The following is a 22,748-nucleotide window of genomic DNA, read 5'->3' as shown; positions in this document are numbered from 1 at the left end:
TGCTACATAAATCAGGACCAATCCTATTCCATAAGTCACAATAAGTCATCATTTAGGACCGAGATGAGGAGAAACTTCCTTCACTCAAGAGTTGTTAACCTGTGGAATTCTCTTCTGCAGAGAGTTGTTGATGCCAGTTTGTTCGATATATTCAAGAGGGAGTTGGATATGGCCCTTATGGCTTAAGGGATCAAGGAATATGGAGAGAAAGCAGGAAAGGAGTACTGAGGTGAATGATCAGCCATGATCTTATTGAATGGTGGTGCAGGCTCGAAGGGCCGAATGGCCTACTCCTGCACCTATTTTCTATGTTTCTATGTAATATTTGGTCAGTCAATCATGGATCTATCATCATCACTGGCTGCCATAGAAAAGCCTATAATCTACATCAGGGTGCATAATGAAATTACAGTGGGTTTATCTGACTATAGCAGCAGCATAGCACAGAATCACCCCTCATTTGAGAAGGGTTTAGATGGGCAAACTAAAACAGCATGATCCTAACCACTTGCTGTGTAAAAAAGTTTTCTTATATCTTGGTTCTTTTGCCAATCACCTCAAATCTGAATCCTCTGGTTTTACCAATGGGAACAGTTTCTCTCTATCTACTCTGTCCAGACCGCTCATGATTTTTAACACCTCTATCAAAACTCCTCTCAATCGTCTCTGCTCGAGGGAGAACAATGCCAGCTTCTCCAGTCTAGCCACATAACTGAAGTCCTTCATCCCTGGAATCATTCTCGTAAATCTTTTCTGCACCTTCTCCAAGGTCTTCACATCCTTCCTAAAGTGCGGTGCACAGAATTGGACACAATACTCTAGTTGAGGCCGAACCAGTATTTTATACAGGTACAGGTGCAGTGCCTAAAATCCGGAACCCTCGGGACTGAGGCCGTTCTGGATTCCGGACTTTCAATTTGCTTTCTGATGTCACAAATCCAGAAACACCGGAGCCCAGGTTCGGGTATTTCCAGATTTCGGAATGTCAGAAAGGGTGTGTGGGGGCGCTGCACCTGTATGAGGAGCTTGGTTTAGTTTTTGTTCTTTTGGTTTCCCATGACGCTGCTTCTTTACTATATTTCTGTACAGCCGCATCCAAGCCTTGCAGATGGAGCTGACAGCCGTTCAGTTGCTACGACAACAGCTTGAGGAAAGCATTCAAACCAATCGAGATCTGCAGAAGAAATTTGAACAACTCCATAATGCGCTACAATCTACCATTTGTATCCCATCTTCTTTTCGCCTCCTCGATTTACCCCGCTCGCCTCGCCGCCGCTGCCTTTACCTCAGGGCCTCCTTGCCGGCCGGCCCGACCACTTAATTGGCGGGGCCCTGCTCGATACGAACAGCTTCTCGGCAGGGCCCCGTAAGTAGGTTGTCAGGCGGGCGGCAAGGAGGCCCTGAGGCAAGGGCAGCGGCGGCGAGGTGAGAGGCAGCGAGGCCCCGCGGTCGGCAGGTCCGGAGTCTGGAACATTTTACGGATTCCGGAACACTTTACGGATTCCGGACGACCCTGCCACCGATCGAACCAGAGTCCGGATTCTCCACGCTGCCCCTGTACATCGTAATTTCCACGTTTTTGTACTCTATAACCTCTATTCATGAAGCCCAGGATCCCGTAAGCTTTTTTAACTGCTTTCTCAATCTGCCATCACAGGGCAGAATATTGGGTGGGAACCCATTACACTGGACAATAATCCATTTTTGTGTGCCTTACATTTTCTACCAAGTGATAGAAACACCAGTAGTGCCCACCCAAATTAAGCGATAAGAGTAAAGTCTAACATCATTTATCCCATCATTACCACTATAGCTGGGCATAAAGAGCACCTGTATTCAACAGGTGTCCAGCACTGCTATGGGATGGAAAACAGCTCCAAAAGGTTAAATACAAGGAGCCAGGATGACAGATGGATTGTAGCACAATGAAATGGCAAATCTATATTGCACCAGGACAATTTTTACTTTCTTTTAATTAAGGCTGCCTGCACCTTAAAGCTGCTGCAGGTGACAGACACCTGCAGGAGCAAACACTTCCTGTCTCTCTTCTCCCCGACCATCCCCCACCCCCAATAGTGATAAGCACAAAAGAGCAGAAGAAATCCTGTTGGAAGCTTGCCCAAAATTAGACTGATCCTGGAAAATTCGCTGGGGTCAGCTGCAGGTCAAACAGGTCCCACTACCTTAATGTCAGTGATCACAGCTAAAGGAAAATATAGGCTTGTGTGTCTTTTGATACTCCCAACATTCATTTCACACTTTTGTCCCCTTTAGGAAATGACAGGTCATGCGCGTTTGACAAAAAAATAATATGCATTAGAAATCTAATTAAGGAGCAGAACAATATGGCATATGGTCCAAAAATATAGTGATGCAGGGTTGAAGTTGAGGATTACCCATCAGTGCAATGTTCAAACAACCAGCCTGCTGCACTCCTAAGATAACAGATAATACTGAAATCGGCCCAGGAGGGGGATAAAGAGAAGAGGAATCCCAGCTCTCGCAAAAGAAGGACTGATAAGTCCAATTCTAGACTGAGGTCTGCCATTTGTGCACTACTCGCCTGCATTGTTCCATCTTCTTAGCTGAAAGAGAAGTGCGATGGCAAGGGATCTAAAAGCAGAAAACAGAAAATTTATCAAGAGCAAACCTTCCTTGGCACTGTTCACAAATAAAGTTTTAAAAAAAATAAATATAAAATGAGTACAATTCAGCAGTTGACACTTGAGCTATTTAGGAGGTTGGGTCTCAAGCAGCTCAAAGATCAGACATGACCCTATACCGCGAACACTAATTTTACTTTAAAATATCACGGACTTCAGAAGACTTCCACAACCTGCACCTATAGCATCTTTATCATAGAGAAACATTCAAAGGTACATTACTGTGTGAGGGCAGGAGGAATAGTGATGGAACAAGAGGGACTGAGCAGGAGTCGGGGGTGACAAAAGTCACAATTAAAAAGAGATGAGTGTTGAGGAAGAGAATGGTACCTGTACTGTTAAAAAGGAAGGTGGGGCACACAATAGGTTAGAATTGTTGGAACAGAGGGCATGAAATGCAAAATTGGACAGGAGAAGGTTGCACTGGTAGGCTGAAGCAAGGCCGTGGAGGTATTTGTAAATAATGATAAGAACTTTGGAATCTATTTGCTAGGAGACAGAGAACAAGTGGAGGTTGGTGAAAAAAGGTACGCATGATCTAGTATGGGAAAACATACAGGCGCTAAAGTGGAACTCAGGAGGCTGGTGATGTGAGCATCGGAAAAGTAGAGCTGGAGGCGAGATGTGTTGATAAGAGCCACAATGGTGATGGCAATGAGACAAGAGTGGAGGCAGGCATAATTATGCAAGAAGAAATAGGTGGTATTGGTGATGGATGGTATTATGGGGTTTAAAACTCAGCATCAAGCAGAACACTGAGGCCGTGCACCATTGGGCTCAGGCTCAACAAGCAGCTGAGAACGGGATGGAATTGGCAAGTTTATAGTAGGAACAGAAACAGTTGCCTTTGGTCTTGCCTGTGTCCAGCTGGAATAATTTTACTATAAAAATATAACTGACATCAACAAGGAAATTTGAGTCTTCCAAGGTTAAGAAAGAAATGTAATGTCATCTGAATTGTTTTTGGTACCAGTCCCATCCAGATCCATTTGTTGGGTTTCATCGTCCACCTGACTGATCCGACAACTCAGAGATTGGGTTAACTTTTGTCACATCTGAAACCCTGGTTGCCAGTATTGTAAATGAAACACGTCAGACCAATCGGGAACTATCACGACAGACGCAAAGAATGTTTGTGTATAAAAGATAGATATATGATTTCGCAATTCCACATTATTGCAGTATAGGGTACTGTTACACTTACCACTTATTATTTTAAGAAATATTTCTGCTTGGCTAAAAACCTGGACTACAAATAATACTCATATTTCACGAGCAAAGCTCTAAAATCATCAGTATGAATTGCTAAATTTTTAAGCTAACTTCTAGTAAAGTTTTTGTGCAGCAGGGCACATTAATTTCTTATCGGGAGCAATGTTTGGGCAAATCAGCAGATCTTGTATTAATGTGGCAGTTGCATTTTCAACCCATGGTGCTGAAATGGTTAAAAACCACAAGAGGAGGACTACTTGAAGAAGGTTTTGCAGCACATACATACACACACACACACTTTTTAAAGTTGTGCATCTGCTTGTACTTAGGAATTTATCATGGAAAAATTGACATGTCCACACTTACAATGGAAACTGCCTATACCAACTTGTCATGCTCCTCCAAGTGGAGATGTTGTACTGCCAACATTAGAAAATGTGTGACAAGTTTACATAAACTGTTTCTATTATAAATGTAAGCATAGAAATGTATAATCTATTATATATTAAAAACAGCAAGTGGTCTCAAGTTTCCAAAAGGTACTACACCTGTAGGTGCCACTATGACTGTAACAGAGACCATCGAAGCTACTGTTATCTAGTTATGAAATCTTGTAGGGGGAAAAAGTGCCATTTGTAAAATTAAACTGTTGGAAAAAGATCTTGTTCCTGTCAAACAAATCAGAGTCTCCAAAAGAATGATGGAAAAGGAAATCACGGCCTGAAGAATTGTTCCTGAAAGCCACTGATACCAATGCCACTCGAGAGCTAAGAAAATGAAGTGCAAATAGGAACATTTGGATAGGAAAGCTCAATCACCATTCATGGTTTTGTGCTTCTGAAAATATAACAGCCACCTGAAAAACTGCAAATGTAGTAAAATCTCCCAAAGCACTTCCCAGTAGCATTATCAAATAGAACTGGACATAGAACAGGTGACCAAAAGCTTGGTCAAAGAGGTAGGTTTTAAGGAGCATCTTAAAGGAGGAGAAAGAGGTAGCAAGGCAGAGAGGTTTAGGGAGGGAATTCCAGAGTTTAGGGCCAAGGCATTAAGCTGAAAGCACGGCGGCCAATGGTGAAGTTATTAAAATAGAGGATGCGCAAGAGATCAGAGTTGGAGGAGCGCAGAGATCTTGGATGATGGCAAACTGGTCACAAAAGTAAAAGCCCATGGGATCCAGGGCAAAATGGCAAGTTGGATACAAAATTGGTTCAGAGGCAAGAAGCAAAGGGTAATGGTTGATGGGTGTTTTTGTGACTGGAAGGCTGTTTCCAGTGGGGTTCCACAGGGCTCAGTACTAGGTCCCTTGCTTTTCGTGGTAAATATCAATGACTTGGACGAATGTTGCAGGTATGATTAACAAGTTTGCAGATGACACTAAAATAGGTTGCACGGTTGATAAAGAAGAAGAAAGCTGCGGACTGTAGAAGATATCAATGTACTGGTCAGATGGGCAGAACAGTGGCAAATGGATTTCAATCCTGATAAGTGTGAGGTAATGCATTTGGGGAGGTAATGCATTTGGGGAGGTATAACAAGGCAAGGGAATACACATTAAATGGTACGACACTGAAAAATGTAGAAGAAGAAAGGGACCTTGCAGATCTCTGAAGGTAGCAGGCCACGTAGATAAGGTGCTTAAGGCGGCATATGGAATACTTGCCTTTACTAGTCGAGGCATGGACGTTGAACTGTATAAAACACTGGTTAGGCCGCAGCTGGAGTACTGTGTGCAATTCTGGTCACCACATTACAGGAAATATGTGATTGCACTGGAAAGGGTGCAGTGGAGATTTACAAGAATGTTGCCGGGACTGGAGAATTTTGGCTATGAGGAAAGATTGCAGATGCTGGGTCTCCTGGGTCAGAGGAGACCTGATTGAACTGTATAAAATTATGGAGGGGCCTGGATAGCGTGGGTAGGAATGACCAGTTTCCCTTGGCAGACGGGTCAACATCACGAGGGCATAGATTTAAAGTAATTGGGGGAGGTATAGAGGAGATACAAGGGGAAATTTCTTTACCAGATGGTGGTGGGGGCTTGGAACTCATTGCGTGAAAGGGTGGTCATTAGGGGAGGGCAGCAGCAGCCAAGTTCATGGCACCATGGCTGGCTCTGTTGCACAGGAGGGCAGGAAAAAGAGTGGGTGAGTGATGGTGATAGGAGATTCAATTGTAAGGGGAATAGATAGCCGTTTCTGCGGCCGCAACCGAGACTCCAGGATGGTATGTTGCCTCCCTGGTGCAAGGGTCAAGGATGTCTCGGAGCGGGTGCAGGACATTCTAAAAAGGAAGGGAGAACAGCCAGTTGTCGTGGTGCACATTGGTACCAACGACATAGGTTTAAAAAGGGATGAGGTCCTATGAGACGAATTTAAGGAGCTAGGATCTCAAAAGTAGTAATCTCGGGATTGCTACCAGTGCCACGTGCTAGTCAGAGTAGGAATTGCAGGATAGCGCAGATGAATACGTGGCTTGAGCAGTGGTGCAGCAGGGAGGGATTCAAATTCCTGGGGCATTGGAACAGGTTCTGAGGGAGGTGGGACCAGCATAAACCGGACGGTCTGCACCTGGGCAGGACCGGAACCAATGTCCTAGGGGGAGTGTTTGCTAGTGCTGTTGGGGAGGAGTTAAACTAGTATGGCAGGGGGATGGGAACCAATGCAGGGAGACAGAGGGAAACAAAAAGGAGACAAAAGCAAAAGACAGAAAGGAGATGAATAAAAGTGGAGGGCAGAGAAACCCAAGGCAAAAAACAAAAAGGGCCACTGAATATAAAGGGGCTGCTGGAGGGGTCAAAACTAGAAATCATGGTTTAAAAACGAGGATTAAAACACTCTACCTAAACGCACGCAGCATTCGAAATAAAGTAAATGAGTTGACGGCACAAATCATTACAAATGGGTATGATTTGGTGGCCATTACAGAAACATGGTTGCAGGATGGCCAAGACTGGGAATTAAATATACAGGGGTATCTGATGATTCGGAAAGGTAGACAAGAAGGGAAAGGAGGTGGGGTAGCTCTGTTAATAAAGGATGATATCAGGGCAGTTGTGAGAGACGATATTGGCTCTAATGAACAAAATGTTGAATCATTGTGGGTGGAGATTAGAGATAGTAAGGGGAAAAAGTCACTGGCGGGCGTAGTTTAAAGGCCCCCAAATAATAACTTCACGGTGGGGCGGGCAATAATCAAGGGAATAGTGGAGACATGTGAAAAAGGAACGGCAGTAGTCATGGGGGATTTTAACCTACATAATCGATTGGTCAACTCAAATCGCACGGGGTAGCCTGGAGGAGGAATTCATAGAATGCATACGGGATTGTTTCTTAGAACAGTATGTTACAGAACCTACAACGGAGCAAGCTATCTTAGATCTGGTCCTGTGTAATGAGACAGGAAAAATAAATGATCTCCTAGTAAAAGATCCTCTCAGAATGAGTGATCACAGTATGGTTGAATTTGTAATACAGATTGAGGGTGAGGAAGTTGTGTCAGAAATGAGCGTACTGTGCTTAAACAAAGGGGACTACAGTGGGATGAGGGCAGAGTTGGCTAAGGTAGACTGGAAACACAGACTAAACGGTGGCATAATTGAGGAACAGTGGAGGACTTTTAAGGAGCTCTTTCACAGTGCGCAACAAAAATATATTCCAGTGAAAAAGAAGCGTGGTAAGAGAAGGGATAACCAGCCGTGGATAACCAAGGAAATAAAGGAGAGTATCAAATCAAAGACCAATGCGTATAGCCAAGGTTAGTGGGAAACTAGAAGATTGGGAAAATTTTAAACAACAGCAAAGAATGACTAAAAAAGCAATAAAGAAAGGAAAGATAGATTACGAAGGTAAACTTGCGCAAAATATAAAAACAGATAGTAAAAGCTTTTACAGATATATAAAACGGAAAAGTGTGACTAAAGTAAATGTTGGTCCCTTGGAAGATGAGAAGGGGGATTTAATAATGGGAAATGTGGAAATGGCTGAGACCTTAAACAATTATTTTGCTTCGGTCTTCACAGTGGAAGACACAAAAACCATGCCAAAAATTGCTGGTCACAGGAATGTGGGAAGGGAGGACCTTGAGACAATCACTATCACTAGGGGGGTAGTGCTGGACAGGCTAATGGGACTCAAGGTAGACAAGTCCCCTGGTCCTGATGAAATGCATCCCAGGGTATTAAAAGAGATGGCGGAAGTTATAGCAGATGCATTCGTTATAATCTACCAAAATTCTCTGGACTCTGGGGAGGTACCAGCGGATTGGAAAGCAGCTAATGTAACGCCACTGTTCAAAAAAGGGGGCAGACAAAAGGCAGGTAACTATAGGCCGGCTAGTTTAACATCTGTAGTGGGGAAAATGCTTGAAACTATCATTAAGGAAGAAATAGTGGGACATCTAGATAGGAATAGTGCAATCAAGCAGCATGGATTCATAAAGGGGAAATCATGTTTAACTAATTTACTGGAATTCTTTGAGGATATAACGAGCATGGTGGATAGAGGTGTACCGATGGATGTGGTGTATTTAGATTTCCAAAAGGCATTCGATAAGATGCCACACAAAAGGTTACTGCAGAAGATAGAGGTACGCGGAGTCAGAGGAAATGTATTAGCATGGACAGAGAATTGGCTGGCGAACAGAAAGCAGAGAGTCAGGGTAAATGGGTCCTTTTCGGGTTGGAAATCGGTGGTTAGTGGTGTACCACAGGGATCGGTGCTGGGACCACAACTGTTTACAATATATGCAGATGACCTGGAAGAGGGAACAGAGTGTAGTGTAACAAAATTTGCAGATGACACAAAGATTAGTGGGAAAGCGGGTTGTGTCGAGGACACAGAGAGGCTGCAAAGAGATTTGGATAGGTTAAGCGAATGGGCTAAGGTTTGGCAGATGGAATACAATGTCGGAAAGTGTGAGGTCATCCACCTTGGGGAAACAAAACGGTAAAAGGGAATATTAGTTGAATGGGGAGAAATTACAACATGCTGAGGTGCAGAGGGACCTGGGGGTCCTTGTGCATGAATCCCAAAACGTTAGTTTGCAGGTGCAGCAGGTAATCAGGAAGGCGAATGGAATGTTGGCCTTCATTGCGAGAGGGATGGAGTACAAAAGCAGGGAGGTCCTGCTGCAACTGTATAGGGTATTGGTAAGGCTGCATCTGGAGTACTGCGTGCAGTTTTGGTCACCTTACTTAAGGAAGGATATATTGGCTTTGGAGGGGGTACTGAGACGATTCACTAGGCTGATTCCGGAGATGAGGGGGTTACCTTATGATGATAGATTGAGTAGACTGGATCTTTACTCGTTGGAGTTCAGAAGGATGAGGGGTGATCTTTTAGAAACATTTAAAATAATGAAAGGGATAGACAAGATAGAGGCGGAGAGGTTGTTTCCATGGGTCGGGGAGACTAGAACTAGGGGGCACAGCCTCAAAATACGGGGGAGCCAATTTAAAACCGATTAGAGAAGGAATTTCTTCTCCCAGAGGGTTGTGAATCTGTGGAATTCTCTGCCCAAGGAAGCAGTTGAGGCTAGCTTATTGAATGTATTCAAATCACAGATAGATAGATTTTTAACCAATAAGAGAATTATGGGTTATGGGGAGCGGGCGGGTAAGTGGAGCTGAGTCCACGGCCAGATCAGCCATGATCTTATTGAATGGCGGAGCAGGCTCAAGGGGCTAGATGGCCTACTCCTGTTCATAATTCTTATGTTCTTATGTTCTTATGGTAGAGGCAGAAAGCCTCATCACATTTAAAAAATACTTGGATGTGCACTTGAAGTGCCGTAACCTACAGGGTTACAGACCAAGAGCTGGAAAGTGGGATTAGGCGGGATAGCTCTTGGTCAGCCGGCACGGACACAATAGGCCAAAATGGCCTCCTTCCGTGCTGTAAATTTCTATGATTCCATGGCTGTCAGAGGTCACAGAAATAAGAAAGAGCGAGGCTATGGATGGATTTGAGTTGGTAAATGTTGCAGAGGTGGAAGTAGGCAGCCTAGGTAACGGCACGGATGTCTGATCGGAAGCCCATCTGGAGGTCAAATAAAACACCCAAGGTAGCGAATGGTTTGGTTCAGCCTCAGACAGTTATCAGGGAGAGATCATGCAACTTCACTATCCCATTCCTGCTTTCTCTCCATACCCCTTGATCCCTTTAGCCGTAAGAGCCACATCCAACTCCCTTTTGAATATATCTAATGAACTGGCATCAACAACTTTGTATTGGAGAATTCCACAGGTTCACAATTCTCTGGGTGAAGAAGTTTCTCCTCATCTCGGTCCTAAATGGCTTACCCCTTATCCTTAGACTGTGACCCCTGGTTCTGGACTTCCAACATCGGGAACATTCTTCCTGCATCTATCCTGTCCAATCCATTCAGAATTTTATATGTTTCTATGAGATCCCCTCTCATTCTTCTAAATTCCAGTGAATATAAACCTAGTCAATCCAATCTTTCTTCATATGTCAGTCCTGCTAGCCCTGGGAATCAGTCTGGTGAACCTTCGCTGCACTCCCTCAATAGCAAGAATGTCCTTCCTCAGGAGACCAAAACTGTACACAATATTCAAGGTGTGGCCTCACCAAGGCCCTGTACAACTGCAGCAAGACTTCCCTGCTCCTATACTCAAATCCTCTCGCTTTGAAGGCCAACATGCCATTTGCCTTCTTCACCACCTGCTGTACCTGCATGCCAAATTTCAATGACAGATGTACCATGACATCCAGGTCTCGTTGTACCTCCCCTTTTCCTAATCGGTCACCATTCAGATAATATTCCGCCTTCCTGTTTTTGCCACCAAAGCGGATAACCTTACATTTATCTACAATATACTGCATCTACCATGCATTTGCCCACTCACTTGACCAAGTCATCCTGCAGCCTCTTAGCATCCTCCTCACAGCTCACACTGCCACCCAGCTTAGTGTCATCTGCAAACTTGAAGATACTACATTTAATCCCCTCGTCTAAATCATTAATGTACAATGTAAACAACTGGGGCCCCAGCACAGAACCTTGCGGTACCCCACTAGTCACTGCCTGCCATTCTGAAAAGGACCAGTTTATTCCTACTCTTTGCTTCCTGTCTGCCAACCAGATCTCTATCCACGTCAATACATTACCCCTAATACCATTTGCTTTAATTTTGCACCCCAATCTCTTGTGTGGGACCTTGTCTAAAGCCTTTTGAAAGTCCAAATACACCACATCCACTGGTTCTCCCTTGTCCACTCTTATAGTTACATACTCAAAAGAATTCTGGAAGATTTGTCAAGCATGATTTCCCTTTCATAAATCCATGCTGACTTGGACTGATCCTGTCACTGCTTTCCAAATGCGCTGCTATTAGTGGCTAGGGAACGGAGTTTGTGGCATGGACTTCAGTTTTCCCAATATTCCGTTGGAGGAAACCTATGCTCATCTAGTACCGGATATCAGACAAGAGATCTGGCAATTTAGAGACAGCGGAGGGGTGAGGTGGTGCTGGTGAGATATAGCTGGGTGTCATCAGCTTATAGGCGGAACCCGGCGTGTTTTCGGACGATGTTGCCGAGGCACAGCATACCTATCCCCCATCCCCCATCCCAGATCCAGTCATCCCTTCCTAACTTTCTTGGTCTGAATACTAGACTGGCTCTTAATTTCGCGTTTGAAACACCAGGGTAGATTAACTAGTGGGGAAATATAAAAATAAGGGCAGAAAGTATGACTTGAAATGGCGACTGAATGAAATCTGCATGCCCTGGTCCAATTATTCCCTACCTTTGAGTACCACTTTATCTGAAGACTACACATGATCTTCACCTCGTGTGTAATGTTGCAAGAGATCAACTGGTATGTTTTTAATAAACAAAACAAATTCAAATGGGATAAACGATAGCTGCTTCATTCTATAATATTCTATATATTGTGGCGCGGCCCGCCATGTATTCCATTTATGCCCTTACAACCTACTGACAGCAGAACAATTGGGACATTTGTTAATTTTTCTACCCCTCAGACAGGTACTCACTTGTCTGAAAGCTAGGCAGACCCCGACAGAGCTGGATGTTGGAAACATGCACATGCTATTGTAACTCACACATGCGCCATTTCTGGGCTTCAGGAAACTCCTCACATTCAATAAATGTTATTCAACACATTGCAAGGAGGCACTTACATGACTTTTAAAAATGTACTACATGGCAGAACCACATTTTAGTAAATTTATGAGAGGAAAATCCTAGTAAATTAATGATTTTCAAACAGGCTTGGTGAGCAGTGGCATTGTCACGAACCATATTAAGTTACACGCTATAATTATTTTGTCCTTTACAAACAAGCTGTTGGTTTGAGTAATGCATATGTGGCAAAAGAAAGGATCTGTTCATTAAATTTGCGGTTCGTGGTCAAGACAGGTAAGATTGATGCTTTCCTCCAAAGTTCCCACTGTGAGGGGCGGAACAAGCACAGAGACCTCTTGTAAGAACTGGAGTGTTTGGGGGAGCTACACACCATGGGGTTCTAACACAACGAGCATTAACACTTACACTGCCTGCTTGGACTTGACCCGAGGACCACTGGATGATCTTTTTAGATTTCAACCGATATAAAATGTCCTTCATATAACACCTGTACAGTGCAATGCTCTCTAAATTATGAGGTATACTGAAGAAATATACAAATCAAGAAATGCTCCAATCCAAATGGCAATTATGGATTAACTGAGATAAACCGATTTTGCATAAAAGCATTTGTGCAGTCAAAGCTAAAACCAAACTATATATTGCATCATACAAGTGATAATAAGATAATTTAACTCTTAAATACATGTTTTCTCATCTATTTCTCCATATTCAGTACAGTAAAGCATAAAGTGTGTACAAATTAAAAAGGGCAGAAAACGCTATTGGGCAAAAATAAACCATTAACTACTTAACAGTTCCATTAAAAATAATGGGAATCAATAGGAGTGTTTTTATGAACATAAGATAAGAAATAGGAGCAGGAGGAGTAGGCCATTTGGCCCCTCGAGCCTGCTCTGCCATTCAATAAGATTATGGCTGATCTGATCATGGATTCAGCTCCACTTCCCCACCTATAACCCTTTGCTCCTTTATTGCTCAAAAATGTGTCTATCTCCACCTTAAATATATTAAATGACCTAGCCTCCACAGCTCTCTGGGCAGAGAATTCCATAAATTTACAACCCTCAGAAGAAATTTCTCCTCATTTCTGTTTTAAATGGGTGGCCCCTTATTCTGAGGCACTGGGCTCAATTTTCCCCAGTATTTGCGCCTTTTTTTGGGGAGCAGGCTGCTTTTTCTGGCCTAACTTAAAAATCCCCAGTTTCTCCAATCAATTTGCACCAGCAAATTTAGTTACTTTTTTTTTTAGGTAAGTTTTTTTTTCCTCAAAAGGGAGCGTAACCAGCCACCTACGCCAATTCTGGCTACTTAGGGAACTTTGGCCAGCTGATAGTTACTCCATTTATATTTAGGCCAGAATGTGGCCTCTCGAGAAAACTCTTGCAGAGAGTTAAAGAAATCAGCGCTGGTAAGTAAATTGGAGGCCATTTGGCCTGGGCTAGGGGCGGGAAGTGGAGTGGACCTGGACCGGCACTCACTCGGGACCGGAGAGGCTCGGCGGGGGAGAGAGTGCACTGACCGGCACACACTCGGGGGCCACAGCGGACCAGGAAGACACCTCACTCGGGATTGGTGAGGCTCGGCAGGGGAGGGAGCAAACTGGCCGGCACTCACTCGTGAGCCACAGCGGACCAAGAAAGTATTCACCACAGCGGATCAGGAAGATACCTCACTCGGGGACTGGAGAGAGTCACAGACAGCCGATCAGAAGGCTTGGTGCCCGGGGAGGGGGAAGAGAGGTCACTACTGTAAGATTTCTAAATCTCTGCCATTAAATCAACAGCAAGACTGATTTTTTTTTTGAACAATTCGGAATAGTTTATTAAACACACACACATGCACATTTATCAGCTATCCTACGGATCTACTTAGTTACAACAAAGATACAATGATGCTACAATAATGATTTATAAAAATGTATAAAAAGGTATACGGCACTTCCCTCTGGCAAAGCACACGGCCTGCTCCTGTGTTTGTAGAGAGGTGTCCTATCCTTGCTGTGTTCTTAAGAAAAGAGAAAAGAGCAAACTGTGGCTTGAGTTTTTATACCTCTCAACGCCATTGTTTCTCCGTAAGCCTCAGGATTGGATCTTGGTTCCAGGGCAGTTCCTTATTGGCTCTCCTTACACATGTGTTTGTCTGGAGGGCTGGTGGCATTCCTTGATTAGGTCAACGGCTTTCCAATACACATCTTTAAGCTCTGCCCAGCCAGAAGACAATATACACACAGAACATGCTGGAAGTCTGAGAACGTCCATTTTGTCCCTTTCAAAACTGTCTTTTCGTATAATCCCATTTTGTAACATTTATACATACACAGAATCAATTTTATCAGCATTACTGAACACTTTTATTCTTACACTACTGTGCATGCGCGGCCATTCCAGCGATGTCAAGAACGTCGTTTTTTTTTCCCCTCATGCATGCGCAGAAGGCCCATCTCCTTTTTCCAGCGCAGACCGCAGGTTCCACCCCCCTAGACGACTGGCCATGCTGCGCAGTTCCAGATTACAGCATAAACATCGGAGAAACTTCGGACAAGTTTTTCTCGTGCATTTCTTGACCTAAATAAGCGGCGCATCTTTGGCAATATGCCAGAAAACGGGCTTGGGGAAAATTGAGCCCTACGTCCCCTAGTTTTAGTTTCCCCAATTAGTGGAAATATCCTGTCTGCATCCACCTCGTCGAACTCCCTCATTATCTTGTGTGTTTCAATATGATCACCTCTCATTCTTCTGAACTCCAATGTGTATAGGCCCAACCTACTCAACCTATCCTCATAAGCCAACCCCCTCATCTCCAGAATCAACCTAGTGAACCTTCTCTGAACAGCCTCCAATGCAAGTATATCCTTCCTTAAATATGGAGACCAAAACTGTACACAGGTGCGGCCTTACCAATACCCTGTACAGTTGTAGCAGGACTTCTCTCTGCTTTTATACTCCATCCCCCTTGCAATAAAGACCAACATTCCATTTGTCTTCCTGATTACTTGCTGTACCTGCATACTAACTTTTTGTGTTTCATGCACAAGGACCCCAGGTCCCTCTGTAGTTATCCATTCTATGGCGTAAAGATTAAAATTACTCAATTAGTTAAGATGTGCAGTTGTGCCCATTCAGACTGAACGAAATGCACTTAAAATTCAATAAATCTGGAATTTAAAAGCTAGCATCAGTAATGGTGACATGAAAATACCGGATTGTCATAAAAACCCATCTGGTTCACTAATGTCTTTTAGGAAAGGAAATCTGCCGTCCTTACTTGGTCTGGCCTGTATGTGACTCCAGACCCACAGCAATGTGGTTGACTCTTAACTGCCCTCTGAAATGGCCTGGTATGCCATTCAATAGTATAAGGTGGCTCACCTTCTCAAGGGCAATTAGGGATGACCAATAAATGCTGGCCTTGCCAGCGATGCCCACATCCCTTGAACGAATAAAACAACATTTTATTTACCAAGGCTGAAACTGAATCCAGGTTTCAGAGGGGGAAAAAGAACAGTGATCAATAGCCCCTAATTAACAGAAGACTTTTGCTGAACATAATGTGCACTTAAAATTCCCGGTTTTGCATATCGGGGGAACTGCACCCCCAAAAAAAAAACCAGTGTAATCGAGCGGAAACTCCAAGTCTAAATATTTAACATAGAAAGTATCTCAAACGCTTAGCAGAAAGAAGGGGGGAACACACGCCAAGAAAGTTAGAATGGGTTTTGAAAAGGCTTTGAAAGGTGGAGAGAGAAGTCGCACGACAGGGGGATTTAGAAGGGGAGCTCTATAGAAGGCTGTGGGGCCAGTGAAGAGTCAAATGAAGTGAGGCAATGCACAGAAGGCGGAAGTTGAAGGATAGAAGGAAGCAGATCGTGGAAATAAAAGTGGACGAAATTGCGGAGATAGGTTGGTACGAGGCCGAGAAGGGATTTGAAGATGGGGACATGGGGGTAGAAATTCGGTCGCTTAATGTCCCTGGAAAGGGGTGGAACATCGACATTAAAGGGGTCGGAGCCGCGAGTGCTTACATTCAGGGTGCCGGTGCAGCGGTGCTGACTAGTACCGCCCGGGAGCGTTGAGCAGGTGTGCCCCCCCACCCCCCAGTTTCGACAGCATTTTTCGATATTAGATTGTAGCGGCACCCGTAGCAACCGTGGTGACAGCGCCTTTGAAAGCTGAAGTGCCGAGCTGTCCCAGGGTGTTATGGGAAGGATTGATTGGAAAAGGTAAGTTAATTTAATATTTTGCGGATTTATTTTTGTGATTCACCTGTATTTGGGAGAGTTATTGCGAATGTTGTGGGTTTTTTGTCCTGATTTTTTTTTTCCAGGGGACTGCGAGGCTAGCTCTTCAGCTCGGGATTTTCAGTTGCTTACCTGGCCTAGCGCCCTAAGAGAGGTGTCTAACGCCTCCCTTAACGTCCCACTCCACTCTCAGGGCACAGCAACCAAATTTTGCTGTCGCAAACCAATTTCTGGTACAAAATTTACCGACCCACTGCCATTAGCGCCGCAAGTAACCTCCAACCTAATATCCACTCCAAGGAGTTTAAGTTCAATGCGTTGGGGGACAACATGGCAGCTAATCTGCATAAAGTCCCAGATTGCAATGAGATGAAAGACCAGTTAATCTCTTTGGGGCACACATTTCTAGCATATTATGTTCCTTTTTTATTTCAGATTTTCAACATTCAGAAGTTCTCTTTTGTATCTCTTTAAAGTCAGGACTACTCTGATTTGCTATTGTGAATTTTAGAACTGAACTTGACTCTTACAGTTCATTGAAACCGTTTGACCTGGCCATAAAAAGGAACAACACCTAGTGGTTATACACTAATCTTACATCAGCAGAGACTTGCATTAAAATAGAACACTGACATCAATAGGATGACTAGCAACCCAAACAAACCTTAGTGATCCAAATTGCACAGAAAGAGATTTTACTATGTGTAAAGTTTTCAATTAATCGGCACCCTGATCCAGAGATTTGATTCACGCTTCAGACTGGAAGGAGAGTCACAAATTGGAGGTTGTCATTCTTGTTGATAATGAAGTGCTGCTATGTGCATGCTTGGCAATAATCCAGGAACCCTGCTGCCAACAAGAACAACTTTCCCGAAAATCTTCACAAACCAGCTCTTAATGAGGGTTAAGAGTCCCATGGTTAAGTCTCTGTAATAAATCCTGAATAACACCATTACTTGCAATTTCTCTCATTTCTAATGGAATTTCTGACAATGGCTTAAAAGTCTGGATTGTGCACCGAAGAAACTCCCAATTACATCACGACAAGCAGACTGATTCACAATTAGCAATGTTGCTTTTTTAAATGAAATCATTCATTTTTACAAATACCTAGGGAACTGTGATTTGAGTTAGCACTCCATAAATTTCTGGAGTCATATGCCTCATCTGGCAGAGTCACTGGAATGCATTAACCTGCAGAGAAATACAGGACGACATTTGTAAACCTAAAACAAAAGCAAAACAAGCTTTGAAACATCCAATTTGTTGCAAGGAAGAATACGAAGACAAGGATGGCGGATCAATAACTTGTACACTACTCAAAAATGTTGGAATTGTACAGATTCATCAGCAGCTGAAAGCAAAAAAATAGATGGGCAGTTTGGGGAGATCCTTTATCTGATGAAGACTCCCACCCAAAATAGTCACCTACCTTTCAGATGCTGACACATTGCTAGCACTTTCTGCCAATTGGGATTTTTCTGTTTATCCCTATTCTTCATATATTCTTACTTTAGAATGACTGCTTAGAACAGCGCCTCTGTTTATCTGCATTTTCCAAGTGTGGAAAAATGCTACAGGAAAAATGTGGGGGGCCATACCACGAGACCACAGACCAAACGCTTCAGTGTCACAACAGCACAGGTCACTGTAATAGAGGGGAGCAAAGTAAAGCAGGAGTATTTTGCACATCTTACAAAAGTCAAAGGGTGATAAAAGGTGCACTGGAACATTGCATACAATATATCATAAAACATCTGCAGCTGTCTCATTTTTTCACCAAAGCTGCTTAGGAGCCGAGATCAACAGTTTAACTATTTTGTAAATAGTGCCAGGACTAAACTTCCTGCTTTAGTAGAAATAGTTACTTCCATCTGTTTACGGTACTTAAAAGATGAACTACTGTTGTCATTAGGTTTAAGAACATAACATAAGAAATAGGAGCAGGAGTAGGCCATTTGGCTCTTCGAGCCTGCTCCGCCATTCAATAAGATCATAGCTGATCTGATCATGGACTCAGCTCCACTTCCCTGCTCACTCCCCATAATACTTTATTCCCTTATCACTCAAAAATCTGTCTATCTCCTCCTTAAACATATTCAGTGACCCAGCCTCCACAGCTCTCTGGGGCAGAGAATTCCACAGATTTACAACCCTCAGAAGAAATTTCTCCCCATCTCAGTTTGAAATGGACGGTCCCCTTATTCTGAGACTATGTCCCCTAGTTTTAGTTTTCCCTATGAGTGGAAATATCCTCTCTCCATCCACCTTGTCGAGCCCCCTCATTATCTTATGTTTCAATATTATCTTATGTGTTTCATTCTTCTGAACTCCAATGTGTATAGGCCCAATCTACTCAATCTAGCCTCATAAGTCAACCTCCTCATCTCTGGAATCAACCTAGTGAATCTTCTCTGAACAGCCTCCAATGCAAGTATATCCTTCCTTAAATACGGAGACCAAAACTGTACACAGTACTCCAGGTGTGGCCTCACCAATACCCTGTACAGTTGTAGCTATCAAGACTTCTCTTTTTTTTTTTGAAATTCGTAGCCAATCGTTCCAATTCTTTGTCAAATCACAAACGCCAGAGGTCACCTTGCACATGCCAAGGATCACTCTGCACCAATGCTCTTAGCCAAAAGGCCTAGAGCCACTGCACCGTTCCTGGAAGTACTGCAATACCAGGTTCGTGCCATGGAGGTGGATGGGTCAAGCCACCCCACACACCTCCGTGGAGGTGGATGGGTCAAGCCACCCCACCCACCTCCTGTTTCCAAAAAAGCAAGCATATACCTTCCTGACCAGGGAGAAACCACCCGGAGGTCATGGTGGCTGGTCAGGTCAGTTACGCATGATCTTAGCCAAAAGGCCGAGAAGCGATATCAAGACTTCTCTGCTTTTATACTCTATCCCCCTTGCAATAAAGGCCAACATTTCATTTGCCTTCCTGATTACTTGCTGTACCTGCACACTAACTTTTTGTGTTTCATGCACAAGGACCCCCAGGTCCCTCTGTACTGCAGCACTTTGCAATTTTCCTCCATTTAAATTATAATTTGCTTTTCTATTATTTCTGCCAAAGTGGATAACCTCACATTTTCCCACATTATACATCCTCTGCCAAATTTTTGCCCACTCACTTAGCCTAGTTTATCCCTTTGCAGATTTTTTTACATTTATTTAGTGCATTGCTGCCAATATGTTATAGGGGAAAACAAAATCAAATGTGTGACTATATACTTCAATGACGTGCGATATAGTCTTATAACCATCAGTATTTGACCCCAAGGCACTTTTAACATATTCTCATCTTTTCCTGACACGCGGGTCTTGTGCATAGAATAGAATCATAGAAATTTACAACATGGAAGGCAGCCATTTCGGCCCATTGTGTCCATGACTGTGCAATCAACAGCTCCTCCAAATGTAAGCTCATCGGCCTCTGCACAATTGAGGATAGTATGGACCAACATTTTTATGAGGTGTCTACTATGCTGCCAGAATTATGACCTCTCCTTCGGCAGTTACATGTGTTGCACTGGTTCAAATAACCAGCATGCATATGTTGCAGTCTTAACTTGTATTACTATATAAACAATTTACCACATATTGGGATGGTTCTGCATACATTCACAAGCATGTTTTTGTTTCAAATAGAAGAATTATAGACCTGGAATTTGCAGTGTTCGCTGTTATTACCCCTTTGAAACTGACCACAACTTCACGCACATCCTAACACAGAAATCCTGAAGTTGCAGTGTCACTCGCTAACTGCTCCGACACTGGCTGCGCTGAGGATCCCCACCCCACCCGGCAATCAGTGTCAGGAGGGAAATCAGTGAAACTGACGAAAACTTCGGCTTTTCCGCAGTATTAAAAGGTAGACCTTTTTGGATTAGGTGTAATTAGAGGTTTTAGCAGCGTATGAACTGTTACAGCTCGGAAAATCTAATTTCAATTTTGTCAAGTGTAAAATTTCTCCATTATAATAAAAATTACAATTTAAAAGTTTGTTCATATTTATTTCAGGTTTATCGTTTCCCTATGCGAGAAACCCAATCTTTGTTTTGCTCTCTAATATTTTTAAAAAGTCAAAATAAAAGCAACTTGTTCACTTCCTGGTTTGCTGTCTAAGAATTCTGAATTGTGATTGGCTGCTTAGACAGCTTGTTGACATCACAGCAGCTCGTGCTGTGGAATTCCCCTTTCACTGATCTGATCTCAATTGCATGTCAAAAGAGCCAAACTTCGCCACAGAGATTGCAAGATCTTTGCAGGCAGTTTTTTTTCGGGCCCAGCGGTGAATGCCTTTGTTTCATCGTTGACCGCAAATTACGGGCCCCCATCTATATTATCTGCACATATACAGTAGACCAGCTCTCCATTTTCTGAACCTGCCTTCCAATGGGTCTACACTATTGAATGTACCATCCTTTGTATGAGACATTAGCATTCCTCTTCTTTCTGTTCTAGTGGTTTAGGCAGCACAGGGAATTTTCCTGGTTTTCTGGCCAACATTTCTCTCTTAGCGAATACCACTTAAAAAAAAATTAACTGGCGATTCATCAAATGGCAGCTTGTGGGATGTTGCTGGCACACTCAACTTCACAATAACTATCACTGCACTTTGCATGTCAAAAAAAAAAATCATTGCAAACGCACTTTCAAATATTCCAACATAAAAACCATTATAGAAATTGAAATAGTATTTGAAAGTTTTTAAAGAAAGACTTACATTTACCTAGCAACCTTTTCACCTCAGGACGTCCCAAGGTGCTTTGCAGCAAATTAAGTACTTTTAAAGTATAGTCACTGTTGTAATGTAGAAAATACGACAGCCATTTGCACACAGCAAGCTCCCACAAACATGATAATTATCAGATCATTTTTTTTGTGACATTGGATGAGGGATCAATATTGCCCAGGTTACTGAGGAGAACGCCCCTGCTCTTTTACTCTTTTACAGGATCTTTTACGCTTGCCTGAGGGGGCAGATGGGGCTTCGGTTTAACATCTCATCCGAAAGATGGCAACCCTCAAGTGTTTTTGTACAGTAACAGGCTTCACTAATGTACCACTTCAGTGTCTGAACCAGTCTATTTCATTGTTCTTGCATACTGGTTCAACATTAAATTATAGAAACATAGAAACATAGAAAATAGGTGCAGGAGCAGGCCATTCAGCCCTTCTAGCCTGCACCGCCATTCAATGAGTTCATGGCTGAACATGAAACTTCAGTACCCACTTCCTGCTTTCACGCCATACCCCTTGATCCCCCGAGTAGTAAGGACTTCATCTAACTTCCTTTTGAATATATTTAGTGAATTGGCCTCAACTACTTTCTGTGGTAGAGAATTCCACAGGTTCACCACTCTCTGGGTGAAGAAGTTTCTCCTTATCTCGGTCCTAAATGGCTTACCCCTTATCCTTAGACTGTGACCCCTGGTTCTGGACTTCCCCAACATTGGGAACATTCTTCCTGCATCCAACCTGTCCAAACCCGTCAGAATTTTAAACGTTTCTATGAGGTCCCCTCTCACTCTTCTGAACTCCAGTGAATACAAGCCCAGTTGATCCAGTCTTTCTTGATAGGTCAGTCCCACCATCCCGGGAATCAGTCTGGTGAATCTTCGCTGCACTCCCTCAATAGCAAGAATGTCCTTCCTCAAGTTAGGAGACCAAAACTGTACACAATACTCCAGGTGTGGCCTCACCAAGGCCCTGTACAACTGTAGCAACACCTCCCTGCCCCTGTACTCAAATCCCCTCGCTATGAAGGCCAACATGCCATTTGCTTTCTTAACTGCCTGCTGTACCTGCATGCCAACCTTCAATGACTGATGTACCATGACACCCAGGTCTCGTTGCACCTTCCCTTTTCCTAATCTGTCACCATTCAGATAATAGTCTGTCTCTCTGTTTTTACCACCAAAGTGGATAACCTCACATTTATCCACATTATACTTCATCTGCCATGCATTTGCCCACTCACCTAACCTATCCAAGTCACTCTGTAGCCTCATAGCATTCTCCTCGTAGCTCACACTGCCACCCAACTTAGTGTCATCCGCAAATTTGGAGATACTACATTTAATCCCCTCGTCTAAATCATTAATGTACAATGTAAACAGCTGGGGCCCCAGCACAGAACCCTGCGGTACCCCACTAGTCACTGCCTGCCATTCCGAAAAGTACCCATTTACTCCTACTCTTTGCTTCCTGTCTGACAACCAGTTCTCAATCCACGTCAGCACACTACCCCCAATCCCATGTGCTTTAACTTTGCACATTAATCTCCTGTGTGGGACCTTGTCGAAAGCCTTCTGAAAGTCCAAATATACCACATCAACTGGTACTCCTTTGTCCACTTTATTGGAAACATCCTCAAAAAATTCCAGAAGATTTGTCAAGCATGATCTCCCTTTCACAAATCCATGCTGACTTGGACCTATCATGTCACCATTTTCCAAATGCGCTGCTATGACATCCTTAATAATT

The 22,748-nt window shown here is 43.4% G+C and overlaps 1 protein-coding gene and 1 non-coding gene across 7 annotated transcripts in view; both read right to left on the bottom strand.

Annotated features, from left to right (window-relative positions):
- The window catches only part of wars2 (tryptophanyl tRNA synthetase 2, mitochondrial), a 74,180-nt gene that overhangs the window by 33,729 nt on the left and 17,703 nt on the right, over positions 1-22,748 (bottom strand). For 3 of the 6 annotated variants that reach the window (XM_070893517.1, XM_070893519.1, XM_070893518.1), the window contains one exon: positions 2,564-2,613. The exons of the other annotated variants lie outside the window; for them this stretch is intronic. In XM_070893517.1, coding sequence (XP_070749618.1) covers positions 2,564-2,569 — 6 coding nt within the window. In that variant the 5' untranslated portion in view covers positions 2,570-2,613. The remainder of the gene's footprint in view (positions 1-2,563; positions 2,614-22,748) is intronic. 6 annotated transcript variants of the gene reach the window in all.
- On the bottom strand, positions 18,940-19,131 carry LOC139276528 (U2 spliceosomal RNA). The gene has a single exon (XR_011595944.1). It is a non-coding gene; the product is annotated as a U2 spliceosomal RNA (small nuclear RNA).

The sequence above is a fragment of the Pristiophorus japonicus genome, chromosome 11, assembly GCF_044704955.1.
Source record: "Pristiophorus japonicus isolate sPriJap1 chromosome 11, sPriJap1.hap1, whole genome shotgun sequence".
In the NCBI taxonomy this organism is placed as follows: domain Eukaryota; kingdom Metazoa; phylum Chordata; class Chondrichthyes; family Pristiophoridae; genus Pristiophorus; species Pristiophorus japonicus.
This window is presented reverse-complemented; position numbering and strand designations above follow the sequence as displayed.